The sequence below is a fragment of the Vigna unguiculata genome, chromosome 5, assembly GCF_037176805.1.
Source record: "Vigna unguiculata cultivar grain cowpea cultivar isolate G323 ecotype 2 chromosome 5, ASM3717680v1, whole genome shotgun sequence".
Lineage (NCBI taxonomy): Eukaryota > Viridiplantae > Streptophyta > Magnoliopsida > Fabales > Fabaceae > Vigna > Vigna unguiculata.
Window position 1 is genome coordinate 3,280,519 of NC_140796.1, and position 15,552 is coordinate 3,296,070.

Below are 15,552 nucleotides of genomic sequence, written 5' to 3' on the forward strand. Positions count from 1 at the left end.
AGAACCATAGTAAGGTAAAGAGTGTAGAAACTAATGAGTGTTAATGATGGATGACGAGGACCACCATAACATACATGGAGTATGGACACAGCATGTAAAGACAGAGTATAAAAGGAGGGTATGTGCATGTATGTGGCTGCAGCGCTAACTTTTAGGGACCAGTGAATTTGGCCATGTCACATTCATCATTCACTATTAAGCAATAACACATAAGGGGACCATAGGCAAAAAATCAATCATGTCATGACTCATCATCCAACACATATTTTTGTTACCTTATTAATATTTCTCTCATTGAAAGTGAACATAAAACTTTAAATACATTCACTTACCCTTAAAGGAGTGTCAATAAACAATTACCAAATTCATGTCGACTAATGCCCCGTCACAAAATAAGATTAAACTAAGATTGAAATAATGACTAATCACCAAACCAAATGATTAAAAAATATATTATCAATTTTTTTTTCTAAATTAATCTATTTTTATGCATCAAACATCTCTTAGTGGTGTGATGCATTTTATCGTCCACAAAAAGAATTTTTAGAGCCAGAAGTTGTAACATAAGAAAATCATAAAAAAAAACATTTTGCAATGTTTTAGTTCACTAGAAAATAAGAAGAAGAAGAAACACAAAACCATGTGAGACTATATAAAAAAATTGTCAATACAAAGTTTTTGCCTGTACTTTCATTTTAAATAAATAATTTATGACATGTGTTTGTTTGAGATTATTTTATTTTCAAAAAAAAATAAATAAATCGTGTTTTCTTATGTCGCGTTATCAAACTAAACGTTTTGACCAAACAAATAACAAAAAAGCTTTAAGTGTTTCTATATATATATTTAGAAATACAAATGAAATTATTGGTGTGAAAAGGAATGCATGTTTTCAATAGAAAGGTGTTGTATAGTCAAAATCAATTTAATATAAATCATGTTTTTTTTTTCTTTTTAAATTAGAGTATAGTTATTTTAAATACAAATTAGAATAAGAATGAAGAGATTGGTAAAACGTGGATTTGTCTTCTGAAGTTAAGAGGATCTACATGTGTAGTATAATTTGAACCCATTGGTTAAAGTAAATAAAAATCCATGAATTGGTAATAAAGGAAAAAAAGAAAACCATGCATCGGTGAAAACATTTGATTGGACTAATTGGGTTCAGATTCTTATAGAGTACGGTTTGGGGTTTGACTATTGACTGTTGACTGTTGATTAATTATGGAGATGGATATCAATGGTGCTTCCGAAGTAAGTTATATTATATTAAATCAAGGATTAAATATATTTTTGGTCTCTCAAGTTTCAGCAAAATTTAGAATTAGTTACTTATCAAAAATTTTGACCAATTTAGTCCTTCATCGTCTCAAACACACTTTATGATAGTATTTAAATTATTTACACTGTTTGACACATTTTTGCTTCAATGTTAACTTAAATATTATCATGAAATGCGCTTGAAACGTCAAATAAACTTAACAAAATTTGGTTAAAAGAACTAAATTCACGCATTTTGAAAGATGAATGACTAAATTGGTATAAAATTTTGATGAGGGACTAATTCCAAAATTTACTGAAACTTGAGGGACCAAAAACTTATTTAACCTTTAAATCAATTTATTTACCAGAAAGTGTAGAACATCAAAATATAAAATAGTTTTTTATAAATTAAAATTAATATATTTAAATTAAAAGGTAAAATCTTGAAAAAGTTACGCAGACAACTTTAATAAATTAGTTTATATATGAAATAATTTTAATTTATACAAATTTTTTTTCTTATACATTCTTGGGGGAAGAAAAATATCTTAAGTGAAGTCAAGCCCCTAGTCGCTGACCCGATTTAATGTGCATGACAAGAACAAGTTCCATTTTACTTTTAAATTCATTAAGTAAGGATTTTTAACTAATAAGAGAATAGTGGATATGTTAAATATTAAAGTTCAAAAGATGTTAACTAAATACTTATGGATATATATTAAATTAACTCAAAGATATTGAAAACCCAAACAAATAATATTTTTGAATATTTAGTTATTTGTTTTTAAAATTTCATTATCTTGTTATATCTAAGATTTTCAAGTCTTTTTATTATAAATATTGTTTGCATTTTCTTTTTTATTATAAATGTGAGTATCATAAGATTTCATAAAATCAATAAACTGATAAGGTTATTCTCTTAGTTATTATATATTGATTTTAATTATTATATGTTTAATTAAATAATTAATTTCGTATATAATGATACCTAATATAAACTTATTTTGAAATACTTAACTCACCCTTATATTCTTTTGCTATTTGTTATCGTACTCTGACATGAGAGTAAATGATTCTTTAGAACCAGAGTTCGAGGAACCCGTAAACTTGTTCGATGTTTTATTTTATATACATTTGGTTTTGATTGTTTATGTTCAAATTGTGTGTGATAAACATGCGTTGAATGCCACTGAAGAGTAATTTATATGTTTTATTTAAAATTAAATCTCCAAAGATTTTGATGTTACCCTACACGTTATATTATTTTCTAAAAACACGTGAGGCATTCATGAGAGAAAAACATAACATATACATGTTAACTGTTTTATTCTAAAATAAAAGATCTTCATGATTTTGTAAGCTTTTTTTAAGTGATTGTTTCCCGTAGCAAGGGTAAAATGTTTATTTCAAGAAATTCAAGCTCTTTATGTCTCTGTTTGATGTGCCCACTTCGTAAATCGATCGACATGTTAAAAGATGTTTCAATATAAAATATCGATTAAAATAATAAATATTTAACTAATATGTGAAAAAAGTTTTAATAATTATACTTTTAACATATGTTTATAATTTTTTTCATAGATTTATGATATGTCTAATTACAGTCCAATCATTTTTAATCTTTAATATTGACTTCTTAATTAGCTTATTCAGTCATATTATAGATTAAGTGGCTTAACACATAATCTATATAAAGGACCATGATGAAATATTGTGGACAGTCCAATTAAAAGCATTGGGAAAGGCCACTCAACATGTCTGAGTGGTGCTGGACAGTTGAAGTGAGTAAAATATTGTTGAGCACTTGATAATATCTTTAAAAATCTTCTTTGAAATAGTCTTACGTGATCGGTCGATCAATCCAACTGACTGACTCATATAATACAATAATATTTTTAATATGAAGCATAATGTGTTTCCTTAGTAAATATTTTCACAATAAACACCATAATATAAAAATCACAAAATGAAATAAGTTAACTTAATCAAATTATAAAACATAGTTTATGCTTATCAAATATTTGAAAATCACATGTATCATAGTCTCCACAAATGTCTAAATAAATACATACACGTAGTCTCTATAAAGATTTAGAAATCATATATTTATCGTTAGTTTTTACAAACATGTAAAAATCAAATACAAATAATATATATATATATATATATATATATATATATATATATATATATATATATATATAATACGTGCATAAATAAATGTTGAAGAAATCCCATGTACATCTCAAATATCCATAAAGATATAAAAACTATAAAAGTTTAAATAAACACATAAACATATCTCTAATATCCATACAACATTAGTGTGAATGTAATGATAATGAATGTATTTTTTTATACGTAACCTTATTTAGGATTAATAATTTGAAAAAACTTTTGTAGGTAAGAGTTTTTATTAATACTTTTTTTTTCTATATTTTTTAATTATACGTACAGTAAAAGTTATAATATTTGTGTGTTAAGGTGAAATATAAAATCAATATTAGTTTTGTATGTTCTCTTTATTCTTGTTTTTATCTTTTTATCGTAATCATTTGATTTTTGGTTGTGGATATGTGAAATCGTGTTTTCTAACCATAGGACTTTTTTATTTATTATTTTTTGTTGAAAAAAAAGGAACACATCAAATTCTTCCTTTTTTTAAAAAAATTTGCAATCACTTTAATTTTCAGGACTAAATAGTGTTTTTATTTTTTTTTATGTATAGCAATGGTACTAAGCTAAAATTTATAACTTGATGCGTAGTATTTTAATTTTCCACTAAACTGACGCTAATGAATTAAAAAAGTTGAATGAATAATTATATTTGAAGTCACTTTTTCGGATTGTTATTTTCAAAACAAAAATAGCAAGATATATAATTGAACAGGTCATCAGTAATTATATAAAACTTGTTTTTAAGAGTATCATTTGAAAATTGTTATTACTGTTTTAAGAGTTTAATAGACATGTATTTAAAGTAATTATCTAACAATTATAATTTCTTATTGGCATGATTTTTATAAACTTCAAAACTTCACATTAATAATAGTTTGTGATTGAATCATATAGTAAAAATCTTAATATTATAATTGAATAAATTATTTAATATTTTTAAAACACAAACTTTACTCTATTTTTATTTTATGTATTTTTTATAAAATACCATATTAATAAATTATTTTTAATACAAAAAATAATCAAATTATTTTTCTTAATATATACCATATAAAAACTGATAGATTAACAAATACGAAAACAACTTCTAGTGCAATTTTCCCTACATCCAATCTGAGCCGCTGATTTCTACACCAAAATAAGAAAACCAGGTGTCGCGTCGTCATTATATGATAAGTGAACTCCCATCATCACAACCTTATTAACCGTTGATCTTCTTCGCGGACCCAAATGCATCCTGGGCGGGCTCCATGCGATGCCCTAATTTAATTTCCCTCGCTCCTATAAATTGAAACCCTCTTTCTTGACTCCATGTCGTTATGCCGCACGAACTTGTTTATTTGGTTCATAGCCGCTCCTAGTTGCGGTAAAAACCTACTTCTTGGTGCTTCACTTCTGAAGTACTAAAATCATGCAGTTTCAGCTTTTGATTTGATACTATTTCTTATTGTTGGCGATAATGTCTGTTTTCAACAATCTATTATACTGTATGCATATGTTGTATTGGGACTTTTTTTCTCCTTTTCTTTTCGTTGATTTTGTATGTTTTTTGTTTATTTTTATGTGATTTCAGTGTTAGCGAATTTGTGAAATTTTGTGGTTCTGTTTTCTATGATCTTCACTGCACTGGTACTAAGGCTCTGTGATGGCTTAATATCACCAGTTGCCTAATTGATGTGCAACAAAGAATTTCGGGCACCGCTTTGCAGAACTGACTTCAAATGTTTGTGCTGCCTGTATCACCCGTACATAAGCACCATGTTTGGATTTTAATTCTCAAAGGTGTTATAGGTTTATTGAAGTTAGACCAAATATGTTCTGTACTGCTTTTAATATTTCATCTGTTCATTAATGTGGCTTGTTCAGTGCCTGTGTTGCATGCTAGTTCTAAAGGGGGTCTCAATTGAATTAATGTGGTGCTTGTTGAGCCTTATTGTTTGTTAATTGAGTGTATTTTTTCTTACTCATTAATGGGAAACAATGTGTTCTGTTTTAAAGGTTAATACAAAATTGATCTCTAGCTTATGTTTGTGTTTGTCTGGGTTCTTACTCAAAGGGTTTTTTTCAGTTGAATGGACATGGAAATCCGCAAGATGGGTGGTATAGGATGTGTTTTATGTCAATTTTGCACTCTTGCGATGTCCCATTGCCATTTATCTATGGAATCCCAATCTGAAAGTGCTTGAAAAGTATTTGGAATTTTGAGATTATGTTTTGGCAGTGTGAATGATGATGTGTTTTTTCATTGCCACAAGTTTCCTTAAGCATCTGCTATGTTATCTGTCCATAACAGCATAACTTTGTCAATCCAACTTGGTGTTTGGTTTAACAGGTCTGAATTTTGTTTATTTCATTATGACCTCTTCATGTTTTTTACTGCTTCTAGGAACCTTACATCCAAGAAATGCTTAATCCTGTGTAGTTTGGTTTGATTAAATCTGTATTCCCTTGTAGGTTGTTGGATGCTTAATCCTATTGGAAAACAATCTTTCTCTTCTATTTGAAAAAAATTTCCTGAAAGCTTCTTGATGGGGTGGATGAGAAATTTGATGGGGTATATCAAGCAATAGCCTCATTCATTTAGAGTAGAAGACCTTCTTATAACGTAGGGAAAAGCCCAAATCACACTATCGAACCGGTATAGTGGATAACCGAAACAACTGGATAACCCTAACTTTTCATAATGATATAGATATTGTTTTAAAAGAAATTAAAATTATTCAATCACTTAAATTATTATTATACCTGTCGTTGAAAAATTGATTGTGAAATAATATAGAAATTAGTAACAGTTATTTCTAATTTTAAAATATCTGGAGCAAAGGTTTTTTCTACTTACACTAAAAAAGTAAAATTTATTCATTTTACAAGATTGAAAACGTATTTTATTTTATTTTTTAATTTCTAACAGCTCGATAGTGAAAATATTATTCACAAAAGTAACTTAGAAATAAAATTCTATTACCATCACACTTTTCAATAACTTTGGCTTTTCTTTCCGACATTACCATTTTATCAACTGACTACTTGTTAAGGATTTCAATTAAGACATTTCATAATTTCAACTTTTAAGTTAATTGTAAATATTTGTTCCCCACACATTATATACACTAGATGAGTTAAATCTTATCAATGTTGCTATTTTTTGAAGTTTGCTTAATCATTCTTTCAATTAGGATTAGGTGATATCATAAAAAAAAATTGTAATTTTTTTTATACTTTTTTTCGATGGAATTTCTATATTTTACTTTGATGAATATCTTATCTATCCATCTTCGACACATACGTTGAAGATTTGACTGAAAAAAACAAGTAAAACACATGAAAAATAATAAGTAAAAAAATTATAACCTAATTCAACTTGATAAAGAAAGGAACGAAAATACCTATTGTTATTTTTATACTATTCTCTTAATTTTCGTTCTATTATTTATTTTGCATTAACTTTTTACTTCTTGTCAATAGTAAAATAATAATTTGTTTCTCATGTTCAGAAGTGTGCTCTTAAAACCATCCACTTGAAGTATATATTTATTTATGTGATTTCTCAAAAAAAAATTGTTAAAAGTAGTGAAAAAATTACTCACGTTAGTTGTGAGATGATGTAGACGATTATAACTAAGACAAAAGTGCAGGACCCAATTTAAAATTTGTTTTCTTCTGGAGCACAGTTCAGATAAAAATAAGTTCTCAAAATTTAAATCAACCAAAATAATTGAAGCTAGTATTGTGGTTTTTGCCTTGATATAGCACATGACAGCAAAGCAAATGAGTAGAGAGGAACCCTAGTAAATACAATGAATCAAAATTTTTGAATAGTTAGATTGCGACATAAAACCAACACCGATAAAGTCTATACTAAATACTTCTATTATTGGATATTTCTCGTATACAATTTCAAGCAAACCAAGGAGAGTAAAAGTCATTAATTCAACCACACTAATCTAGCTTCCATTATCATCAAACATATGTATCCTCAACCAGGAATTAAACAAAACGTAAAAAAACAAGTCAAATATTTCAAAACAATTTAATAATATGAACATTTAATGATGTAGGGAAGCGCCACACAATTTTCTATGTGAAAGCATTGACAAAAAAATACAACCATACTGTTGGAAACCAACACTTCTTGTGTTTATATGTTCCCTTCTAATGCCAACACAGAAGAAAATCAATGGCCCTTGGTTTGGTTTGATGGACGCAGCAATTGAAGCACTTCCAACACTAGAATGGACCCTCCTTTTGGTCTCTATTGGTGTTGAAATTTTGTATTAATTTCTCTCTATGTAAATTTCAAACCAGACCCCACATATTCATAACATTTAACAGAGAGAAGAGAGAAGAGAGAAGGTACAAAAGTTTAACACACATGTTTGGTCAAAGTAAACCGAGGATTTATTTACCTTCCTGTTCCAATGCAACTCAATCAGAACATGGGTGAATCCGAAGGGGAAGAACAGTTCATCAAATTAAGAATGTTGTTCCAATAGATCTTGTTATCTTCGTATAACTCGTTATGGTTACCGTTGTTATGACCATCACTACCATTACCATGACAATTATTATTAGACTCTGCACCACCCTCCGGCGACAAGCTCCGGTGATCGGAGTTAGAATTGAGCAAAAGGTTGGTGAATCCCTCCTCAGAAACATGTCCATGTGCATGTGCATGTGCACTGGTAGTGCTGGAACCCCACGTGGTTGCCATGGTCACTGTCAACTCATGCAGACTAGACGTGAAGGGCATGGAATTTTCCATACCACCATCTTTGTATTCATGAAAACCTTTGTTCCATTCTCGCTCTCCTTCTTCCTTCACCGTCCCTCTCTCAGAAGAACCAACAAACTCAATCACACTAGTCATAATCGGTGGCGCGTTGTTCTCAGATAAGGTAGAAGTGGGGGACTCAAGGTCACTGACCCTGGTGGCAACCGTACTAGTACTACAACCATTGTTCCAAGCATGATCGAGAGAAGGTGTTGAGGAGGGTAACAGTGGAGCCGAAGAAGACGATGATGATGCAGAAGTGCCAATTAGAGAATGCTGCAATGAGGGTGATGATGAATGTGAGGTACGTAGTTTTGATTCTCTGACCAATCTTGCTTCTGCTTCGAGTCTGGCACTCTCCCACTGAGCCATGTGGCTTAGGTTGGATGCACTCTTGGAATGGCCTTCGGTGGTGGAGAGAATGGCATCGTTCTTGGGCTTGTGAGTCACCGGATCAATACCCATTTTGTCTAACCTTTTCTTCAGATGCGTGTTCCAGTAGTTCTTTATCTCATTATCTGTTCTCTTTGGCAAATGTGTTGCTATTGCCGACCACCTGAGACATGTTCATAGTACTAACATATTAGCATGTCATACAAATAAATGAAAGCCCTAGAATACTCCATAAACTTACATAATATATCAACATGTTGGACAGTGGAAACATTCTACTGGTATCTTTTTCTCTCTGTCTATACCTCAAATATTCTATGATAAAGAGCAAGCCAAATGATAAAGAGAGAAATAGAAATTAGATTAGATGGAGAGGCTATAGTGAGATTGGAGAATATTGTGTGCTCTATAGGATTTTAGGTTTAAATTAGCACCAGATTTCCATGAATAGTTTCTGTGAATATTAAATTTTATATATATAAACTATACTGAAATTATTTTAATATTTCATTAGTTGTATATTTTTTGTGTTTAATTAATATTATATAGTTGTATATGTACTGTGAGACTAAGAAAAGAAAAGGTGTGTGAGACGTTGAATTTAGAAATGACATTCATGGATCATTGATTTAGCTTGGTGAGGAAGAAAATCCGTTTGTTGCGTTTAAGGACCATATTGAATAAACTATTGGGTGTCAGGGAGTAAATTTATGAAGATGGCAGAGGGCACAATTAAAGTTATTACTTGTGTTGCAAATGTGGGATAGTATATGTGGTTATGGAGATTGAGATACCCTCGCATTTAAGACACTCTGAACAACAAGGAAGTTGGAAAAGCAAAGAAATTATAGCTCCTACCAAGTTATTATCTAATAGCATATATGGAGGATATAAGAATTCTCACTAAAAAATTAAAATACTGTATGGTGTGGGCACATACATCACTGTTTCTCGCAAAAAAAAAAAATCCTCTTGGGTTTTCATAAATCCAGTACTCATAGAAGAATCATACGACTAAAATAGTGAAAATCATCAATGAAAACGCCAGCACAAACACCTGAAACTCGTCACATGTTGAAGACAGAGAAAGAAAATTTAGGGGTTATGAGATACTGGTGTTAAGAATCTCTTGCTTGATTTCCTCAAACTCATTGACTCAAAAAAGTTTTAGGAACTCTGAGAGAGATTTAAATAAGTTTGATAGAGATAGAAAACAAAACCTGTTCCCTAAGAGTGCATGGAGTTGAATGATGGTTTGTTCTTCTTGCATACTGAACTTTCCCCTCTTAATATCAGGCCTTAGATAATTAGTCCATCTCAATCTGCAGCTCTTGCCACACCTCTCAAGTCCTGAACACAGTATCATCACCCCAGTACAGTGAACCACAAACTTTATTGTAATTTCTAATTCATACACACACACACATCAACATATACACAAGATTACCAGCTTTTGCTGGCAAAGCACGCCAGCTTCCATGGCCGTGTTCTTCAATATACGCCAAGAGCTTCTGATCTTCCTCCGGCGTCCATGGCCCTTTCTTCAGCCCCACCTTGTCACAGCATGGTGATCGTCCCATTTTTGGAAGAAGTGAGAACAGTGGTTTATACAGAAGAAACAGTGGAAAAAGAGTGAAAGAGAGAGAGAGAGAGAGAGAGAGAGAGAGAAAGATAAGGAATTGGAATTGGAGATAATGAAGAAAGAAGAAAGGTCAGCGGCATAAATATATATGAGATAAGAAACTAAGTTGATGATGATGATGAGGAGTGTGCATGTATGTATATTACGATGACGACGAGAATACCCTTCACATCACCTACAATTGAATGCTGTAGGATGCATCATTTGTGAGTCTTTATGGAGAGAGTAATGAAAATTGAGTGGTTCCGTTGTCTTTTCATAGTGTATGGGGTAGAATTTTAAACCTATTGACAGCTTCGAGCTACTGAGTTATTATTGCCACACCCCCTTTTCTTTTAGAGACACGTTACTCAGAATTTAAGGCGTTGCTAAGGACGACTTTTAATTATTTACACGGGTGGAGACTTTGCGTATGTGGACCTTCTTTAAAATCTTCATCAATGACTTCCATATTATAAATTTATATATATATTCAAAAATAAACTAAACACCTTTATCATTTTAATTTTCTGATTTCTTTGTTCCGTTTGTGTGAAACCTTCTCCGATATAAAACCCTTGATGGGGACCAACACCAACGACACCATACATCGTAAGCTCTTACCATGTTCTTCACTTTAAGAATGCTTTTTTTTCTATCTCCCTTTCAGTTAGCCCTGTCACATGCTTTTGTTCCAATACTTTTTTCACTCTAATCACAGATATTGTTCTTATAGCTCTGTTATCCTCTTCTAATCATCATCATCATCATCACAGAGAACAAGAACTTTCACTTATATGTAAGTATTTTTGGGATCCCAACCAAAAGATTACTACTATCTTTATAGAATGACCTTACTTTTTTTATGTTAAAACTGATAAAAAAATAAATAAAGCTAATTAATTTAAGCAAATGTTAACAGATGAGCACTGAAACTTGTCTTTAATGGAGTCGTGTTTTGTTAACATCAAATCTTTTTTTTCTTTTTGAAATTTAGAACAAATTAAAGTTAATTAAAACATTGTCGACTTGTCTGTACCAAAGATGCTAGATGGATGGAGTGATGAAAGCGATCATTTCTGCTAGCGACACCGGGGAGACTCCAACCTAGTCAGAGATCAAACAATGCTTCTTTCTGGTTTTGAGTTTTGCAATTACTTTAATCAGAAATTGTAGGACAAAATGGTGGGCTAGTCCTGTGTGTCAATAAACCATAACAGTTCTTATTTTATGTAATTCAAATAAAGACTCAATGTTAACAAAATAGGAAAAAATTCATATAAAATGTCATTAATATATATTTTTGGTTTTTCAAATTTTAGTGAAAATTAGAATTAATCTCTCTTAAAAATCTTGAACCAATCTAATTTCTCAATCCTGTAAATGCATGGATTTAGTCTTACTAACCAAATTTTATTAAATGTATTTGATATTTCAAACACATTTTATTATAGTATTTTAGTTTGTTTACACGGTTAAATAAATTTAAAAGAAATTTAATTTAAAGGACTGAATTCACGTATTTATAAAAATAAAAGACTAAATTGGTTCACGATTTTTAAAAAAAAATAATTTTAATTTTAACTAAAAATTGAAGGATTAAAAACATATTTAACCATTATAATAAGTTAATAAACTCGTATAAAAAGACTACCAATAAAATAATAAATTCATATAAAATACTTTGATACCATTTTTAATCCAGAATTTAAAAATAATAAATGTACGACTTTTTCTCCTAGTAGTGACTTTCTCTTCTTATATGACATTCTTTAGAAATGAGCTATATTTGCCTATTTATTTTTGTCTAATAAGACTACAATTTTTTTTCATAATAGCTGTGGTTAATCCAAATACACTACACGTTATTAATCCAGACATTCGTTTTCCTTCCGTTTTATTTTCCAATTAACATGGTTTTAGTTAGTATATAAGTACGTATGTAGATAACTCTCGTAGAAAAAAACTCAAACCACAACTTATCACCTTAATAGAAATTACTTAGTTCAATCTAAACTCGTTAATCCTCATCATTAGCTATTGCTAATTATGATATATATACATTGTCAAATCCCATTCCAAAAATTATTTGTGAAAAGTATCTTAAATAAAAAACAATAATTATAAAAGATTATGGAGAACGTTATAGGCATAAATTATTTATATATATATATATATATATATATATATATATATATATATATATATATATATATATTAAGAGAGAGATAGATAGATATAGAGAGAAGATATCATATTCAGTGAGATTCATTTTTATACAAAAGCGCGAGGAGTATATCTATACCATTGTAACAGGTGTCAAGAAAGAAGGGAAATTAGTGTCAAATGCTGTTAGAAAGGGTGGACACGTGGCTGCTGATCCAGGTGAGAGGAAAATCAGGAAAGGCACTAGGCCAAGAAAAGAGAATATACGGCTAAAGGATTACGTGGGAAAGACAGTCCAGGTGTTGCTCCCCTCTGCTTTGTCTCTCTGCTATTCTTTTCCTTTCCTGAAACCCTGATCATTCTTCTTTTACCCATTCTAATACTGGCTGTAATATCCATTGGTACAGGTGAATTGCAGAGCATTAGTGGAAGAAGGCAAACGGCTGATAGAATAGACTGAGTGTTGATATTCTATTTCACTGTTTTATTGAACCACTGCACTTTGTGCTTTCCTTTTCAATAAAATAATCAGCCTATGTTTCATTGGTGCTTTCATTGAGCTTCCATGGCAGACAACACTCGCCTAAAAGAGCTTCAAGCGGCGGTTAAAACCCATTCCGAGGAGATAGGTCGTATCGCTAATACGATGGATGTTAAATTCTCAGAACATAATGAACGTATGAATCAGATACAGGTACTGTTGAATCAGATCTTACAAAATACGGCGAAGACGCATGGAAGTCCGTCGAGCTCCGGGGTATCGGGAATATCGGGGATCACAACTTCCAGTGGAGTAGCGTCAGTTAAGGAGATTTCATTGGGTTTCCCCCACTTTGATGGAACTACACCAGTCTTGGAGTGGATCTTCAAGGCAGAAAAATTTTTCATGTATCACAATACTCCCGACGCTGCTAGGGTGGATATCGCTGCTATGCACTTCGACAAAGAGGTTGTTCCATGGTTTCAAATGTTGCACAGGATTGCAGCGATTAATAGTTGGTCAGATTTGACTAGAGCAATGGAGTCTCAATTTGGCCCATCTCCTTATGATTGTCCTATGGCTGACCTGTTCAAATTGACGCAAACAGGTTCTATTTCGGAGTATTATCTGCAATTTATGGCTCTCGCCAATAGATCTATTGGATTAACAGATGAAGCTTTGTTGAACTGTTTTGTTGGGGGATTGAAAACTGAAATTAAGCGTGACGTGGTAGCTATGGTGCCTCCTACATTGCTCAGAGCAGTGGCTTTGGCTAGATTATATGAGGACCGATATTACCCTACATCGAGATCTGTTAATACAAATTATACTCATCGCTATTCTGCTGTCACTGCAAATACAGCTACACCCAATGCTGTTATTTCCAAGATAGCCAGTAAACCTTCCTTATCGGGTCTGTTACCAACCCCTGTTGCACCACCATTGAAGCATACAAATGTGAAACGCATTAGTCCCGCAGAAATGCAGCTTCGTAGAGAGAAAGGGTTGTGTTATTTCTGTGACGAAAAATTTTCATTCAATCACAAATGCCCAAATAGACAATTATTGTTCTTACAATTAGAAGATGAAAGTGAGGATTCTACTAAGTCCCAAGTGCAGTTGCAGACTGTTTCAGATTCTGAACAAAATATAGATCATCATTTATCCTTGAATGCTCTCAAGGGAGGTATTGGAATTGGTACGATACGTTTTTTAGCATACATAGATAAATTGGCTGTGACAGTTTTAATTGATGGTGGCAGCTCAGACAATTTTCTGCAGCCTAGAGTGGCTAAATTTCTGAAGTTGCCCATTGAACCAGCTCCCATGTTTAAAGTTATGGTGGGTAATGGTAACTACATGGAGGCCGAGGGATTGGTTAAGCAATTGAGAGTTCAAGCCCAAGGAAATCTATTTCAGCTACCTGTGTTTCTCTTACCCATATCAGGCGCAGACCTTATTTTGGGAGCAAGCTGGTTGAAGACAATTGGTCCACACATTGCAGATTATGATGCATTACAATTGAAGTTTTTAGTGGCTGGAAAATTTCACACATTACAGGGGGATTCTAGCTTGGTTCCTCAACAAGCTCAACTTCATCATATTAGAAGAATGATGACAACAAATTCAATTGCTGAGGTTTATAGCATCCAAGTAAGGGATGAAACTCCTTTACCTAAGTCCATGTTAGACTTACCTACACAGATGGAGCCTGAACTAGCTTTGTTGTTGCACACTTATAGTGTTGTCTTTGATACACCCACCAGTTTACCTCCTCAGAGATCTCATGATCACGCAATTCCCTTGTTGGAAGGATCTCAACCTGTTAAAGTCAAGCCTTACAGGTATCCGCATAGTCAAAAGGAGGAAATCGAAAAATTAGTGAATGACATGCTTGCTGAAGGAATAATCCAACCTAGCAAAAGTCCCTTTTCTTCTCCAATTATTTTGGTCAAGAAAAAGGATGGGTCTTGGAGAGTTTGCACTGATTACAGGGCCCTTAATGCCATCACCATTAAGGATTCTTTTCCTATTCCGACAGTAGATGAGCTAATTGATGAATTATTTGGAGCTAAATTTTTCTCTAAGTTGGACCTCAGAGCCGGTTATCATCAGATATTGTTGAATCCAGATGACAGGCATAAAACAGCTTTTCGTACACATCACGGTCACTATGAGTGGTTGGTTATGCCATTTGGCTTAACCAATGCCCCTGCAACTTTTCAGTCCTTAATGAATGATATTTTTGCTGGGTTGTTGCGAAAATTTATATTAGTCTTCTTTGACGACATACTGGTTTATAGTGTAACATGGAAGGATCATTTACAGCACCTGGAAGTGGTTTTGAATATCTTGAAACAACACCAGTTATTTGCACGATTCTCTAAATGTTGCTTCGGTCTTCAACAAATTGATTACTTGGGACACACATTGTCGGGCTCGGGCATAGCTATGGATGAAATGAAGTTGGAGGCTATTCAAAGGTGGCCTATTCCAACCAATTTAAAACAGATGAGAGGGTTTTTGGGACTTACAGGGTATTACAGACGTTTTATTAAGTCTTATGCCACAATTGCAGCTCCATTAACTGACTTGTTAAAGAAGGATTCTTTTGTATGGAGCCCGTCTGCTACTCAGGCTTTTGAAACCCTGAAACAGGCTATGACTTTTGCACCAGTT

At 32.1% G+C, this 15,552-nt stretch overlaps 1 protein-coding gene and 1 long non-coding RNA gene across 2 annotated transcripts; one reads left to right on the forward strand and one right to left on the reverse strand.

The window, feature by feature from the left end:
* The first annotated feature begins 4,683 nt into the window (after nt 1–4,683).
* Nucleotides 4,684–6,174, forward strand: LOC146885988 (uncharacterized). The gene is made up of 2 exons (XR_014995191.1): nt 4,684–4,807; nt 5,510–6,174. It is a non-coding gene; the product is annotated as an uncharacterized LOC146885988 (long non-coding RNA).
* Nucleotides 6,175–7,459: 1,285 nt separating this feature from the next.
* On the reverse strand, nt 7,460–10,309 carry LOC114183458 (transcription factor MYB16-like). Its single transcript, XM_028070481.2, has 3 exons — nt 10,053–10,309; nt 9,826–9,955; nt 7,460–8,768 (listed from the first exon to the last, which is right to left on the reverse strand). The coding sequence occupies exons 1-3, from the start codon at nt 10,183–10,185 to the stop codon at nt 7,871–7,873; spliced, it is 1,161 nt and encodes a 386-aa protein (XP_027926282.1). The 5' UTR covers nt 10,186–10,309; the 3' UTR covers nt 7,460–7,870.
* Between the last annotated feature and the right edge of the window lie 5,243 nt (nt 10,310–15,552).

Coding starts and splice junctions, on each gene's coding strand:
- LOC114183458 (XM_028070481.2), bottom strand. CDS start 10,185: ATGGGACGATCACCATGCTGTGACAAGGTGGGGCTGAAGAAAGGGCCA. Junction 9,956..10,052: donor TGCTTTGCCAGCAAAAGCTG/GTAATCTTGTGT, acceptor TACTGTGTTCAG/GACTTGAGAGGTGTGGCAAG. Junction 8,769..9,825: donor CATGCACTCTTAGGGAACAG/GTTTTGTTTTCT, acceptor AACATGTCTCAG/GTGGTCGGCAATAGCAACAC.